The 16560-nt window shown below is 39.5% G+C and overlaps 1 protein-coding gene across 1 annotated transcript; it reads left to right on the top strand.

Moving 5' to 3' along the window:
- Positions 1–9775: 9775 nt before the first annotated feature.
- Positions 9776–13892, top strand: LOC119745117 (complement C1q subcomponent subunit B-like). Its single transcript, XM_038221340.1, has 2 exons — positions 9776–10438; positions 13704–13892. The coding sequence occupies exons 1-2, from the start codon at positions 9776–9778 to the stop codon at positions 13890–13892; spliced, it is 852 nt and encodes a 283-aa protein (XP_038077268.1).
- Positions 13893–16560: the final 2668 nt, after the last annotated feature.

The raw sequence follows: 16560 nt of genomic DNA, 5'->3' as shown, positions 1-16560 counted from the left end.
TCGTAATATCCAATACAATGTTTCCCTCATTGTTCACCTTGAAGTGAACGTACGTAATGTACCCAATGACTTTTTCTGTTTGAAAACAATGAAGAACATGCTCTCTATGTGACTTGTCAAATACAAAAAAAATGTTTAAAATGTATCATTGTGTAAAGTGGAAAAAAAGGAAATATGTACGAAACGAAAATAAAATAAGGTTTGCGGAAACACCATGTGTGAATGATTTCTCAACTAAGAGAATGGTTCTGAAAAGAACCAGAGGTATAAACTCGAAGTTCCGGTCAGTATGCCTTGACCGTCTTCAGGAGAGTGCCTAAGCTCAAAGAAAGTAAATACTTAGGTGGCAAAAGCAAAATCGATCAAAGAACTATCCTCTTAGTTGAGAAATCATTAACACATGGTGTTTCCGCAAACCTTTCATTATTTAGTATCTCCACCATGCAAAGCCTCAAATCTTATTTATCTTCGCTATACGGGGAGCTGGTAACCAACCAGGTTAGGTTGTATAAACGGACGTCAATTCGGCCTTCTAAACTCATCAACAACTTAACCTTTCTCAAGCGATGCCGCGACTCTAAGATAACTCCTGCCAGTCTGCGTATTCGCGATCCTATACGCAACAACCGGTCGGATGACATCCTCCGGAGAGCTAGCTCGGCCCTCATCCGAGAACGCATCTCCTTCACCAGACTACAACTTGCCATCCTCGACCAGCAGATCACCGACACGGAAGAGGACCTCTGCTCCACCTTGGAACCAGTCCACTTCGACAGGATTTGTTTTCTCACTACTTCTTCGAGCCAGTGTGTATAACTTGTATTCACATGCTTTTTTGCGGCCTATTTACTGGGGTGGACCCTTGTACTGAATCTGCCATCTTTGAAAAGCGCCTCTATTTCTCATTTTGCCGACGCGCATGGCTACGGGGACGCGCGCGCATACCAGAAACCAGAGACATTTTTTGGCCTGATGTATTATATGTTTCTTTTGTATTTTGAAGATTGATTCTGTTTTTGGTCGAAGATCAAGTAACAAGCGGTCTTTGTTCCTCAAGAGAATCAATGTACAAAATACCAAATAACGAATAAACAAAACACTTCAGAAATCATCAAAATACCAATATACAAAACGGATGCATCAATAATTAAACAACAACCTGAGGTTCGCTCCTAAATTCGGGCATCGTCCGTATTCATGGAAGTATGTGGGCAACAAGGAGATGCCAAGTAAGTATGTTCTTGGCAATTTACAGATTAATAAACAAAACATGTTCATTTTAGAAATATCTCTATTTCGGGATTAAATCTTAGCTTTACCTGCCATGTTTGGTGCGCAAGCATTCTTTTTGTTATTAAAAAATCAGAACGTCACTGAAATTGAAACCAACTCATCTTCTTATGTTATTTCTTATTATGATTATTATGATTGGATATTGATGTTTGACTTTTACACTGTCAAAAATACATTTACTTTTTAGAATTAAAATTTTTAATTAAAACAGCTTAATTGCTTATATTTGTATTAGTAACTTTTTACAAAATAAAGGTGTAACAGTCAATCCATTAATAGAAACAAATACTAGCACTCTATTGTGTGTGCAAAACTTACCTGTAGAGTTTGAAGATATAGGTAACTCTCTACACAATGTTCTTTATCCCATCTCATTTGGACATCCCAGTCTGGAGATGCAGCTTATTAAATGAAAGGACTTGAATTCCAAGTTGTGCGACGTTTCAGATAAATCTGGTATCTAACGATGGGCATTCACATACCAAGGAGGTGTGCTGTTGCACTTAAAAGGAAGGTCTCACTGGACTATATAAACACTGGGAAAATACAAGCTAATCCATGCCAACCAAAATTGATCATCCAAAGATGGCTGGAAATCTGCAGCTCCTGTTTTCAGTGGATGAAAGAGTTGTTATGGTAATTTCTAACTTTGAAACTGAAATATCTCAGAGACGACCAGGCAGTTTACATTGCAATTTCTTCTTCATTCCAGAGTACAAAGCAGAACAACGGTTAGGAGTTATATGTTGATACTTGAGATATGTTACAAGTCTCAGCAGAGACCATGGAAACAGCGGCAGCCGAAGTAGTGCAAGGACACAAGTTTGGTTTGTTGCGTCGAGCCCTTCAATTTGATCCAGTGATGAGTGCTAGACGTAATACGCTGCCTAACATTAAGCCCAGTAACATTTCTGGGATCATGGATTTGACAACCCATACGTCATGCAAAGGAGGAGTGCTCTCCACGAAGAAGAATCTTCCAAGAAGAATGCCGCATTGCCAGTGGATATTAACTAATCGCACAGACAGATTCCTTCGGGACATGATCGTTCAGGATGAAGCTTTATTCCAATGGATGGAAACGTAAACACACACAGTGTCAGGAGATATGTTCCAAAACAACCCTCCAAGAGACTTCACATTATGACATTCCCCACAACCAAAGGAAACACTTGTTGTTTGGGCAGGTATCCTGGGCAATGGATCCATCATCGGCTATATTTTCATTTATAGTAACATGAATGCTGGCAAAAACCTGGAGCTCATCAATTTAAATGACGCAATCGTTCCAAGATGTTGACAGTCTTTACGGGCTTTGCATACTTAATTTTTAAACAAAAGGTCCAAATCACAGAACAAAAACCTTGTTTTGGTTAAAGAAACTCTATCATCACATGTTGTTTAAAAAATATATATAGTTTCCTCAGAAACGAACATGTTGTTTGTCTACTACATTTTGTTAAGACATGCTGTACATGACTTGTAAAAGAAAATCTGCTCAATTACTTATTTTCATTATTTTTCTATTATTTTCGTCATTGACTACTAACAAATGATTTTCTTCACCTATCACATTCACATTAGCTGTTTTTTGGGGCCGATATAATAATTTTTTCACTGACCGGATTTCAAATAAGACAGCGATAGACATGTTTATTGTTTTGTTTTTGTTTGCATTACATTCTTTATTTCAAGCATTAACACTATATACGTACGCGTAACTATGTACATGCATCCTACAACAGTGCCCTCAATAGTCAGGTAGCGTCCATCCCCACCAAACACTCTCCCAACCCCCAGGTTTTCTCATGTTCCAAGTTGGCGGTTCCCCAAATAATAACAAGGAAGTTGCTCTGCTGGTCAAAATTAATGGCCTAAATGTAGCCTGTTCACAAGGTCAACCTGACTCGCGCCGGTATTTGACCGAGTGGCAAAACAACCAGGCGTTTTTTAACAAAGACTATATAAACGCCAAGATTGTGACTTTTTCAAATCCTGGCTTCATTCCATATCCAATATTCGGCTCCACCGCATACCCGAAGCCGGGAACGGAAAGCAGCCGGAGTTTGGAAAACATCATTTTAGGACTTGTGACTTCGAGCGTTTTGTAAACCTAGGCTTCGTCCCCAGCTTCAAAACATGGACATTAATTTTTGGCCCCTAATTAGATCAGTAATTTCGTCATTATCTTTTTTTTTCCAATCGGGTTGGGGAGGGGGGCGTCTGATCGTTCAACTACCCCACCCGACCCCCATCGTCGCAATGCTTTGCGTAAGTTATTATTTGATGATGTTTGATGTACAGAATTGCACATTCTAGTGTGATTTATTTGTCCGGAAATCACCAAACCTAGTTCAGACTGAATCGTTATGCGGAAGTCATACAATAACAAACACCGGAAATCTGGTCGAACCATACATGCCTTTTTTTGTTTATATCGAGACAGGGGGTATTTATCTTGAAATATTGTACATGCTATTGTTGAACTGTGTCATTATTTTAGCTCGTGAATGGGTGGTTTTAAGGTTCATCATCACGGGTCATACATTCTTACATTTCTGGGACTGATTATTTGGACTGAGAGATACACAAGCTCAAAAACGCACTTCCACCGTAAGAGGGCCGCAGTGATACGCGGACCGGATATGATGCGTACAGTTCATCGAAGTTCATTTAACTTTCTTCCAACTCGTATTTATTGTATTTCCTTAAAGTCTCAATTAAATAGCAAAGCCTTACCCAGGCGCACAACTATGGGGGACACGGGGGACATGTTTTTCCCCTCCTCCTCCAGTGGAAGCCTGTGCCCGCCCGCCCGCCCATCCCCCCCCCCCCCACATTTTAAAATCCTTATGTGGACATGCACTGTTGTAATAATACGTTTCATTTGAATGTATTAAATGCACCATTTGAAGAACAAAAACATCCCGGTTCTCACTACCCCCCCCCCCCGCGAAGTTAAACCCTAGTTTTACCGCTGGCTTTCCTAAGATTTAATTCCTCATAAAATCCCGAATGTATATCCTCACAATTTAACAGACTGAAGCGCCGACTGCACATAAAATCAATCACAGTCGGGGTACGTCACTTTTTTATCCACCAATCAGAGTTAGTCACCCTACTAGTCTGTGATCATAAGCGAGTGGTCTGAGATTGACAGGTTGTGTGTGTCAATCACAAAACACGTGTTTTAGATGTGTCAACGACATCCATACAGTGTCCACCAATAAGATGCGGCTATTTCAGTGTCGGTGATCTATGTTTTTATAGTGACTATATAGCCTGGACCACATCAACTTATAACATCCGTCTCATTAATATGAAGCGAGTCAGTGGTGTGTGATTGACAGTGCGCAGGGACCAATCCCAAAACGAGCCATTTTCCTCAGTCACTGCTCAGGAAATCGATGGTAATATTTAAGGCACGAGCGCCCACTTTTCCCCTCACAGGCAACCGTAGCTCCTCTTCAGCCTCTTAAGACAAGCCGAGAGAGACCTAACTGTGAGAACAACAAGAACGTGATTTGCTAGGTGAGTTTTACAAACAATTGTTTTACTTTTATAGTTCTCACTGGGATTCATTTGTAGAAATTAGTGTATGCAGTTGATGTTTGTACACATTTTTTTTTTTAATGCTGCCTTCTGCTGAACTGACCTCCTAAAAAAATTGAAGCGCAAGCTCTCGCATGAATGCAGTCATGTTTACTTGTAGGGTTCCACTCAGCATGCCACTGAGAGTCTGTATATTTTTTTTTTTTACGAACAACGATAGAGGTATTTTGATTAACATTTGGAATGTTGAGTGGTTGTACAAATGTTCACTAATCCTAACGATTTTAATGCACAATCGGTTGACAAACAGATGGTGGCTGACGCTAATAGTCAAACCAGTACCCTCATTTCTCATACCAAAATATTCATTTTTTTTTACGACTGCAACTTGATTGTGGTAGTCCACCTGTAATATTACCGCCACTACTTTCTTGGTGTGAGATCGACTCCCTTAACAATGTAGAAAATGTAAGCTCATTGTGATTCATACAACTACAAATTCAAGCAATTTTAGAGGAATATAGGATCAATTTTCTTCAGTACTATTTTGTTAGATGCAGCCAAATTACATAGAATCTGATGTAGGGTGCATAACAACTAACCTGCACGATGAGCAAAATGTATGCACAATGTATTGGTCTTAAATTCAGTCTTGGAAAAGGATTCCGTTGCAAACACACGTATTAAAAACAATGTGCACGCGGGGACATTATTTTAAAAACCCATTCCATGTTAAGGTTTTTTATACAATTTTCACAGAATATTTGATTCCAGTCCTATCTTCATTTTGAGCATTGAGTTTCTGTCATAAACCTTTATCATGCTGCAACCATTTAAGTCATGTTCCCTGTATCCAATAACAGTAGCGAATGATAATTATTGTGTGCAAAAAGGAACCAGGCTATTTTTCCTCCAGCCTCGCTTTGCTTACGTTGATTTAAAAGCGAAAGACTCAAGATGGCCGCAATATAATAATTGTTTTTTTTAACCGGTAGTTACTTTTCCGGGCATTTGCAAATAAACTTGCACTGCTTAAACTTGTTTTTTTTTTCTTTTTTCTAAAGATAAAAAAAAGGAATAGAATCCTATTTGTGAGAAATATTTTTTTGTAAATTGTTTTTTAAACCGGTAGTTACTTTTCCGGGCATTTGCAAATAAACTTGCTCTGATTTTTTTCTAATGATAAAACAAGATTAGAATCCTATTTGTGAGAAATTATTTTTTTGTAAACATTTGCGTGAATCCATTCAGGCCGTTAATCCAAATCACAGTTCGCCCCGACATAGAGAGTTTTACTTGTGAAATTCAGCTATGCCTCCTCCGGAGTTATCTCCGAGCGGATATTTAGTAAATCATTGTTGTTGCTATTTTTTTCAGCCAGCAATCTGCTCGAGTGTTGAAGATTCCTTTCGTGATAGGTTTGAAGAACATTACTTGAAGGTTAGTGTCTGTTACTTGGCATTTACGGAAATAAAGTATCACAATAGAGCTGTGATGAGGTGGGAGACTTCATCGTTTCGTTATGTTCATTTATAAACCTTTTTAGTTAAAATGATAACATAAAACGTCGATCGTAAATTCTTAAAAAAAAAAAATAAGAAACATTCAAACACTACATGACTGGTTGCTTTATGGGTCTTGGAAACTCGCTTGATATCTCGTTGCAATAATAGCGCAATACAGAATCACAATCACGGTAGTTTTCATTGACAAAACATGGCTATTAATGTTTGACTGCATTTCTTTAACATTTTCTGCTAATTTACGAATAGTTTAAAATTTATTATGGTTCCTGGTGATTGAAATTTGCGCACTGTCATTCTTTCACATGTAATAAAACATTGTTTTGGGATAAGCTCGACCCTGAATATTTCGACCCGTCAAATCAAGCATCACTGTATATTCTACCTCGTTTCTTTTTCTCTGTTGATTCAAAGCCTCCCTTTTCAAACACAAACATGTGTTGCGATGAACATGTAAACATCTCTTCAGCAATCACTCTAAACAATTTAGGATGAAAAGTTGGTAATGGAAGAAGGAATGAAAAAAAATCCAGACTACTCACACATTCCTGTCTTTTTGGTGTTATGAATGAGTCGGATCGCAATATATACCTTTTACACTTTTGAACTTTGTCAGTTTGCTAGTTCACAGTGCGCAATTCCGGTCTTATTATTCGGCTACTTTTAAGCAATGTACGATAAGAGCGTCACCGGTTAGGAAAGATTACACGTAGAGGGCGAAAAACAGAACAAATTGGACCTTGATGATGATGATGCACAACGTTTTATTCCAGTTCAAATTGCTTTATCTATCTGGAATCATTTGTAGAAATCATAAATAGATATGATGTTTGTAGAAATTAATTGGCCCTTCTGCTCCGCTGTCCGCTTTAAACGTTTGAAGCTCAATATCATTGAGGCTTGATATTTTGATATTTATCTTTACTTTTACAGTTCGATCAGATATTCACAAACCCTACAGATTTTCTGAGACTCGATCTGTTTTGAGACAGATGGCAGCTGATGCTAATAGCCAAACCGATGCGCTAGTTTCCGATCCAGAAAAAAAAACATATACATTTTTATTTTTTTACTTTCAACTTTTGGATTAGAATAAAAACCAATCAACCAAAATCACGTTTCACTCAATAGGAAAAATATACATTTATGTGTTCTGTGTTTTACAAGTAAAATACAGCAATGCCTTCCCACATGTACACCACCCCCAAAGTTCTAACCGAAGGAATTGTCGATGACTTATCTCGTTATAGTTATTTTCAGTCACCAATCAGTTCGAGTGCTGAGGACCGTGAACGAATTCAAGAAAAATACATCAAGGTGAGTTTCTGTTACAAAAAAAAATGTCTAAAAGGAATTGAACTCCATTAAACGCCGGGATAGGCTATATGTGTAAGCAAATGAAGACGCTGAAATGGCACCATTATTTGGGTAAAAATTCGTAACTTTACTTGGATAAACAATGTGAGAATGTCATTTTGAGCTATATCATATGACAAACTGACGCCAATTGGGATCATGTCAGTTTATACCCCGATTGGCGTCGTTACAGCGCCCTCAATCTCTCAAGAATACGCCTGATAGAGGGCAGATTTTTTTTGTTCTATGCATTTTTTAAAATTAACTTATAACAGAGATTTAGAGCGACGCTCGATAAACCAAGCAACATTTAGAGAATTGAGGGATCCCTCTTCCCTTGACCCATTATAGAACCGTGCCTGACACTTTGGCAAATCCTTGCTTTGAAAATGGTTTGAACGTAAACTGAACATTTATCATGACTGGGGACACAGTGTCCCCCTCCCCCCTTCCCCATAAAACGTCTTATAAGAGTTCTGGTATGATTTTGCCGATCGGCATTACATTTTGTGACTTTTCCCAACTTTCATCCTAGGTCAATTTATTACCGAAAATATTTTCTGTAGAGTTTCCATGGTTACCAAGTCACCGTAAAGTTTGGTAAATTGTGTATAAAAACAAAAGAACTAAGCATATTGTGAATCAAAACCATGTTTTTTTTACCATTACCTATCAAGTATACCTGTAGACAAACATTCATGGTCACGTGACCAAGTAAAATGCATGCTGAGAAATCAAAATGGCCGCCATCATCGCAAAAACGACGCTATTAATTACAACTTTTCTGCACAATTTTCTTGATTATGTAGCACTTTTTCGACAGTTTCTGCATACAATTTCTGTAATAATATTACCATCAGTTGATTGAGTGGCGTATTTGGTGGAAAAATTGCTACTTTTGTACAAAACCAGAAATATAGGCCTATGTTGATTTTACTCCAAAAAGTTGATAGTAACTTTGGATGCATCATTTGTATAATCGTAATCGATAATAACCCACAAACTGTAACAAATATAACGGTATTTGAACGAATAAATGCAGAAATTGTGCTAAGAATACTGTTTTGACAGAAAATTGGCAACATGAGTAAAGTGCCCTATTGCAGTGCAACCAAATTGTGTCGTTGTATAGATTACTGGCCACTCAACATGCCTGTCATTTTTTTAGAAAAATTGGATTTTGCATATGGAAATTAGGATGGGGAACACAGTGCGCCGCCTGGTTCTAAAATGTCCTGAATATCTGATGGAGTTAATTTCCGCCCAAATTCGCCAGAGTGATATCAATAATATCATTATTATTCATACTATCATTATTATACGGAATGATTTTGCTAATCAAGTTTCTGCAGCAATTCTTTTTTCAGATTCAGACACTTTTAAGCTGGCAAAGTTTGGCGACAACATTTCATTTTAGAGAGATAGATCCGTCATTTGAATTTGCCAAAGGGCGGATTCGTCGCAAAAGAACCATGACTGTTCATTCATTCTAAAGTATTACCATAGTTTTCGTCTACAGAAAATGAATTTTGTTAAGTGAAAATTTTAAAAACATGTAGAAGCTTTCCAAACTAGATCAGTTTGGACTTAGAATACAAAAAGTTCAGACCCATACAGGCGCGGCTCCGGGGGGGGGGGGGGGTCCAACCCCCCCGGCTGTGACATCCCCAAAAAAGTTATACTGTTATAATGTCTGGCTGTTCAAAATACGGTACACCATTCTGTAATCTAGTGTTAATAATCCTCGAATTTGAACAGCCCCCCTATTAAAATATGGTCTCCCCCCCCCCCCGTTTTTTTATTTTACGGAGGCCAAGTGTCCGGAGAAAAAAAACCTGTATACATTTTCAGAATTGTTTTGCTGATGAAACCCCCCTCCCCGAAAATTCCTGGATCCGCGCCTGCCATAATAATTCATTTCTTTTTCAAACGACGACAGCTTTTATAAGTCACTTGGATGTGATTACCCAGTTTGTTTGCTCGACTTCAATATTTTTCCTGCATTTAATTTGTTTTCATATTTACGTATTTCATTGTTATTTTCTTTACAGATGAAGATATGTGTGGCCATCATTCTGTCAATCGCCCTCTTTCTGGGTAATTTTGTCAAGCTCCGAGCTTCCGTTACTGGGCCGGTTCCCTCGGACGGTGATGGTCCTGCGTCTCAGGTGTGTCAGCAGTGCTGCCAGGGACCTGCCGCAATACCCGGCATACCAGGTCTGCCTGGACCGATGGGACAGATGGGGCCGTACGGTCAGCCGGGGTCAAAGGGTGATGTTGGTGAGCCAGGTCAAAAAGGTGAGTTGGGACAGATTGGCCCTGTTGGTGAGCAGGGTGCATCTGGGAACCCTGGAGACGACGGGATAGGCTTTCCTGGCAAGATAGGTCCGAGAGGTCCACCAGGTTTATTGGGAGCAACGGGGCAGACTGGTGTTAAAGGTCAAAAGGGTGAGCCAGGGGAGACACCAGACGACTCCAACCAGCGGGTAGCATTCACCGTGGTGCGGACGAGCGACTTCACGTCTTCGAGGTCCGACACCCGTTTGCCCTTCCAGGAGACCGAGACGCTTCTGCCGGGTACCAGCTTCAATCTTGATACCGGCACGTTTACGTGTAGTGTGTTGGGCACCTACGTGTTTACGTTTTCTGTGCGCAAATATTCTTCCTCTAACTTTATTGACGTTAGCCTCAGGAAAAACAACGACAAGGTCGTCGTCTCTGTCTATAATTATAGTGATTCTGGGAGTCAAGAGCAGGCGTCTGGAAGCGCGGTGCTGGTTCTGCAGCGGGAAGACACAGTGTATCTTACCATGAACGGTAAGGTGGCTGGTTATTCCTACACCGCATTTAGTGGATTCCTCCTTTACCCCGAATAACGTTTTGAATGTCAGTGTCTTTTTACTCACCCACATTCGGATACCACGCTTAAGTTTGAACTGTGCCCCCCAAATTCATGAAAACTTTCTGCCGCTACTTGCAATTGTTACGCGGCCAATGGTAACGTGAGTAAAATCTCCCTCCTCCATTCATTCCCAGTTATTTTAGTTCTGCCGACGCCCGTTTGGTCAAGATTAAGTCCCCCCCCCCAAAAAAAAAAAAAAAAAAAAAAATCTGCAGGGTTCCAAGACCAAATCAAGCCTGAGTCGCGACATTATGTAAAACTCAGTTCGAGTACTCCAGCACTAAGCCAGACTACCGAGGCACATTTACATGTTTTACATGTAGTTCACTGTTAGATGATGAACTTCACTCGGATCTAGTAGATTTCCAACAAATGTCTTTTGCGTCCGGTGTTTTTTTTTCGTCTTTTCTCTGGAACAGTAAGACATTAAGCCAAATAAAAAAGCACGTTTAGCGTCCTGCCTTTTTAAAAAAAGGAAGGAGGACGCTCTTTTTTCTTTCAAAATGGCCGCCCGACCGGGCTATTTTTCAACATACCAGCTTTATATGTGCTAGATGCAGCAGACAAAGAAGCCAGAATGAAGTCACCAATTAAAATTTATCATTTTTTCGTGATATAACAAATTTAGAAACAAAGAAGGCGGCCTCCAAAAAGGAAGCGGGCGGGGACGCTAAACTTTTTTGGTATGGCCTTAGTTTGCTCTCAACCAAACCTTTAAAATTGGATAAAAACAATCCTTTAATTTGTGCCCCTTTAATTTCTTATGATTCTGATAATATAACCATATTTGACAAATTAAATAATTTACAACACGAATAATTATATGTGATATGTATCGAATATAGCTACTCAGAAAATGTAAATAATACATTAAAAGACCCGGCTTTTTATGATGCTTTTTAAAAACACGTTAGGCTGAACTGTAATTTTTCAAACAGTTTTGCAATACAATATGTTTGGAAGAAGTCAATCAAATTCACATGAAATTAAAACACAAAGCCTTTCTGACTGTTGTACATGAATCGGAATTATTTGTTTTTGTTGTGAACGATAAACTCCTCATCACTAGTACTTATATATGTTTAATCTGTAATTGAATAAAGTCATAATTGCTTTGATATTAAAATTATTGGATGTACAATGTGTTGTCAATGAGTTACTTTGGAATGTTGTTGCATGTTTTAGTTATTAAATTTCTTGCAAGTCAGGTTGATTAGATTTAGGGCTGGGATGGAAAGGTCGGGTGAAGATTGGTTAAGGGTGAGTTGGGTTTTAAGGTGAGTGGGGCATGAAAGTGAATTGAGGTTGACAAAATATGGGTTGAAGGTGGATTGGTTATGGGAGGGACTGGGCCGTTAGGATGTAGGGTGGTGTCGGTACGAGTGGGGCGGTTAAAGTTGTCAGGGATAAGGTCAAAGGGTCGATGGGAAGAGGTTAAAGGCGGGTGGGTTCTAAGGTGAGTTAAGGGAGATGATGTTCATAGACATTAAGGCAAAGTCACATGACTATTGGTACTGGAGTCAGATTGGACGGTTCAAGAATATTTTTTTATGTTCAAGAGTTCTACCTGCCTCAGCTTTTGGATATTAAATATCCCCGACCTCTCAGGGGCAGGGGTGTTGCTCCAGTGGAGGAAGGAGGGTTGAGACACCTCTATTTTGCAAAGTAATCTTTCTTGTCAGCAAGCTGGATTATCATTGTGTCCAGACGTCAAAACGTACAGCGGGACAGCGGGTGGCGGAAGTGGAGGAGGGAGCTTTGTCTCGACGTTTTAAATGTCAGTGTCTTTTACTCACCCACTTTTTGATACCACGCTGAAGTTTAAACTGTGCCACTCAATTGCCAGAAACTTTCTGCCTCCACTTCACCGCTGTTTCGGCCGTCGTAAAAAGCGAAGAACGGTTGTGCAGATATGCCACTTTTACAGGGAGGTCAAACAAAATGCATAATTCATGTTTTGACGTCTGGTCAGCAATGATAATCCTCCCCGACAGACGGGCGATCAAAAACAGGGAATTGTAATGAATATTCACATTTTGGGGCAGATCGTTTTGTAGAAGTTCATTCATAAAATGTTTATGATGTCATTAGACCCCCAACACCAAACAAAATAGGTTTCACAAGCTCGAAATTCAACCTCAAATAAAGATACTCCGTTTCGTCAATCACTGCCAAGGGGTGATTTTTAGGACGAAATTCACAGTCAAAATTGGTTATCCCAGACTCAAACAACAGTCTGTAAACAAGTACGGGTTGTGATCTCTCTAAATAATTTATTTTGAATATAGCAAACCCGAAGGAAGTGTTCCAAAAGAAAGGTTTTAATAGTTTTTTTTGCAAGCTGAATGGGGTTTTCCGCACCGCGTGCGTCGTGGTCTAGTGTGGTACCCAAGTTGATCAGTTTAATTTCGCTCAAGACCACGTGGAGATACGTGGTTCTAGACTACGGCTCCGAAAGAAGGGTTGGCTAATAATTGTATTGCTCTGAAGGCCAAACATTGAGGGGGAAAATGATAAATAAGGAAAATTGAATATTTGAAACATTTTTGAAAAACATATCAACTATTGTATAGTCTTTTAGCTCTGATCTTGTGGCGGCTTTGGTTTTTAAAGACTATCCTGGGCAAAACAAATGAATCCTGTCTCGGAGGGGGATATTCGCGGAGGTGGAAAAACACACACAGACTTGGCTACATGTACATTTCATTTATTTTATTAATTCTTTAGTATGTTAATACTAGTGATGGAACATATTGCCAATGTGGTGGTTCGTCAATACAGAAACACATTTTTGTTTTACATTTTGAATTGTTTAATTTAAGCAAATCCAAAATTGTTTGAGTTTTTTTTAATTTAAATTAAATACTTGTAGTTATATAATAAATTTATTTCAAAATGTTTCAATGATTTGAAATAAGTGCTGACTCGACTCGATGCTTATGCCAGGTACAATGTTCGATCTAGAGACCGGCACGTTTACATGTAATATGTCGGGAACCTACGTTTTTACGTTTTCTGTTCTTAAGTATGCCAACAGCGGTATCCTTCGCATCCATCTTGTTAAAAACAACTACAAGGTAATTACTTCCCATGATGAATCTGATCAACGTGGTCAGTTGTCTGGTAGCGCGGTGCTGATTCTGCAACAAGGAGACACGGTGTATATAACCATATACGGTAGAGTGTGGAGTCATCACACCGAGCACTTCACCTCATTCAGTGGCTTCCTCCTTTACCTCGAACAGACAGACATTAATCACGAATAATATATACACCATCGCATGCATTGCCGAATTTTCCATCGCTCTTCCGTTTACCCGAAAAAAAATAGCCAATGAGTAGGTGTAAGATTAAAATGATTTCAAGGTTATCAAAATAATTTGGTTGAATAATAATGATTCTGTAATTTACGTAGACACAGATCACGATCGGTATTGATTGCTCAGACCCAATTGTAGCACTGTGTATAAGAATTCTTAAAAAAAAAAAAATACCTCGTACAGGTTAGTCGATAAAAACTGCTTTTTGAATCGTTGGTCCAATCAATGTAGAAATATCTTGCATCTAATATTGTTTGTTAAGGCAGACATTACATGAACTTCCAAGGCAGACATAAAGGCAGACATAACATGGACTTCCAAAGTAGCCATTGTTAAAAACAGTAAATTGTCATATTGTAAATGTATTCTGGTTAATTTTTCCATGATTTTATCTTAAATCTGACAAAGGTGCGCGACGAGTGGATTAATAGGGTCAAATTTAATTTTAAACCTATCAATAATGCATGATTACATTCATTTTGGTTGACCGGTTTAGATGCATTTAGAGTGCACAGATCAGTTCGGGTCGTTGCGGATAGTTGCAGATTGCGGAGTTCTCTTAAGGGCCTGTCACACTGTCACGTTCTGGCATGGAGTTAGTACCGCGACTAAGAAAATCGACTAAAGCGCGGTGGGAACGCTGATGACGGCGTTGGGACTCATTGATAGTTGAGGACTTCAGAGGGACTCCAAGGGCTTTGCTGAACGCCAAACTGCCACATTCGTTTTGGACATGCACAAAACAAACACCGCGCCTCGGCGTTTTGACCAGAACGCGGTAAAGACTCTGTACGAACTCCTCGCGAACGGCCGTGACGCACTGGCAACGTTTAGGCCGACGGGAGCGTCGTCGTGAGAACTCTACGAACGTGCATGCATCAGGACTGTGCGTCTCCTCTGCGTTCCCTGCGTCTATGCCTTTAAAATGGTGAAGACTCATGATGAATATCGCCCGTTTGGCCCGAGTATACACGCCGCGCTTCTGGCTGCTGAAGTCACACCTACGTTTTAAGGTCGCATCGAGCGCGCGATAAGGACTCCACGAACGTCGTACGGACTTATTGGACACCATGAGGACGCAACGAGGACGCAAAGGACGCAGCGCAGACTTCTAATTGGTCTTCAATTAAACTCATAGAGAATGCCAAGGACGCTACAGAACGCCACTGGGACGTCTTAGACTTGCGGTGGACTTTACAGAGACGCATTGCAAGCCACTGGTCTTGCGTCTTCATGGCGTTTTGTTACATTTTTAAGAATCTCAACAACGCAATATGAACTCCATGAATGGACGGTGACAGTGTGACAGGCCCTTTATTTTTCCAAGTTTTGTTGTATAGAATCATGCTCACTGGGCCCACCCATGCCTACAATGAAAGCATTTGTCCTCGGAAGAATGTTCTCTGACATCGGCTCAAAACTGATTTCCTAAAAATTCTCTAACATTAAATTAATTGAAAATGTGTGTTTCCGGATAAGGGGCTTGAGGTTTACTCTAGATGGGCGGAAACACGCCCTGATGTCAATCACATGCATTAATCCTAAACACTTTTTGGGGGGTAAAAAAACAAATTGTGCTTATTGAATTGCACCAATGACAATTCAAGTATTTTTTCCTCCCATGTTAATAATAATTTTGCTTTTTTGTGTGTTTTGATTGATTTTGTTTTAATTGCAGCTAATTTGAGATTAATTCTTAAAGGACAACAATTATTTATGATGTAAAACAATGTTGGTTGTCAAATAATTATAACAATATCGCATGTTGTTTTAATTATACATGTATTGCCAGTTCTAATATGCAGTAGCATTATTAGGAAAGTGTAAATAAGCCTAATTATAATACTGTCTTATTTCTACTACATTTGATTATACTGTGCTTTTTGACAGATTAAATGAAATTTCTAAGGCCTACCAAATTAAGTCATCAACTGTGAAACGTATCAAATTATTATTACTGAGAAAATACAAACAATTACTGCAAACTCTAGCTTATGATAATGTGGAAAACTAGGCCTGCAAGCTACTTTTTAAAACTCTTTCGGCTGGACTTTACGTTTAGGCCATCAGCCTCGGTCCACCGCATTGCAGGCGGTGGCAGCTTTTGGGTGTTATTTTTTTTTCAAAATGTCCATCAAAATGCGTGTTACCACTCTATGGGCGGTATGACTTGCGCATGCGCACTATAGTCATTTATGCACTGATTTGATTCCGACCAAACCCCCAGGCTGATGGCCCAGTATGGTTCCAAGCACTTTCATCATGCGCAATTTGTTTAAAGATGTCAATCGAATTCCCAGGAAAGTAAAAGTACAAAGACTTGTACAAGAATCGTTTGTCGTCATGAACGCAAGCATGGTCCCAATTAATCTGTAATAGATTTATCATTACAGCCTTGATATTAACATTGTTGCAGACCCAGAGTTTGTGTTTTGATTTTTTGTTTATTTTTGCAGGTCCAAATGATTCAATTGAAGCTGGGGTTAAAGGTCAGGCGCAGATTGGTTTGAGGGTGGGTGGTGGTTGAAAGTGGATAGGCTGGTAAGGGTGGGCGGTGACCGAACTGGGTGGGGTAGGCCTGAAGATCTCAATTGGTAAACTGCTTGACGAGAAT

Source organism: Patiria miniata, unplaced genomic scaffold (genome assembly GCF_015706575.1).
Source record: "Patiria miniata isolate m_02_andy unplaced genomic scaffold, ASM1570657v1 HiC_scaffold_7, whole genome shotgun sequence".
NCBI lineage: Eukaryota > Metazoa > Echinodermata > Asteroidea > Valvatida > Asterinidae > Patiria > Patiria miniata.
The sequence above is the reverse complement of the archived record's forward strand: the minus strand, read 5'-3'. Positions and strand labels throughout refer to the sequence as shown.

Coding starts and splice junctions, on each gene's coding strand:
- LOC119745117 (XM_038221340.1), top strand. CDS start 9,776: ATGAAGATATGTGTGGCCATCATTCTGTCAATCGCCCTCTTTCTGGGT. Junction 10,439..13,703: donor AAAACAACGACAAGGTCGTC/GTCTCTGTCTAT, acceptor AACAACTACAAG/GTAATTACTTCCCATGATGA.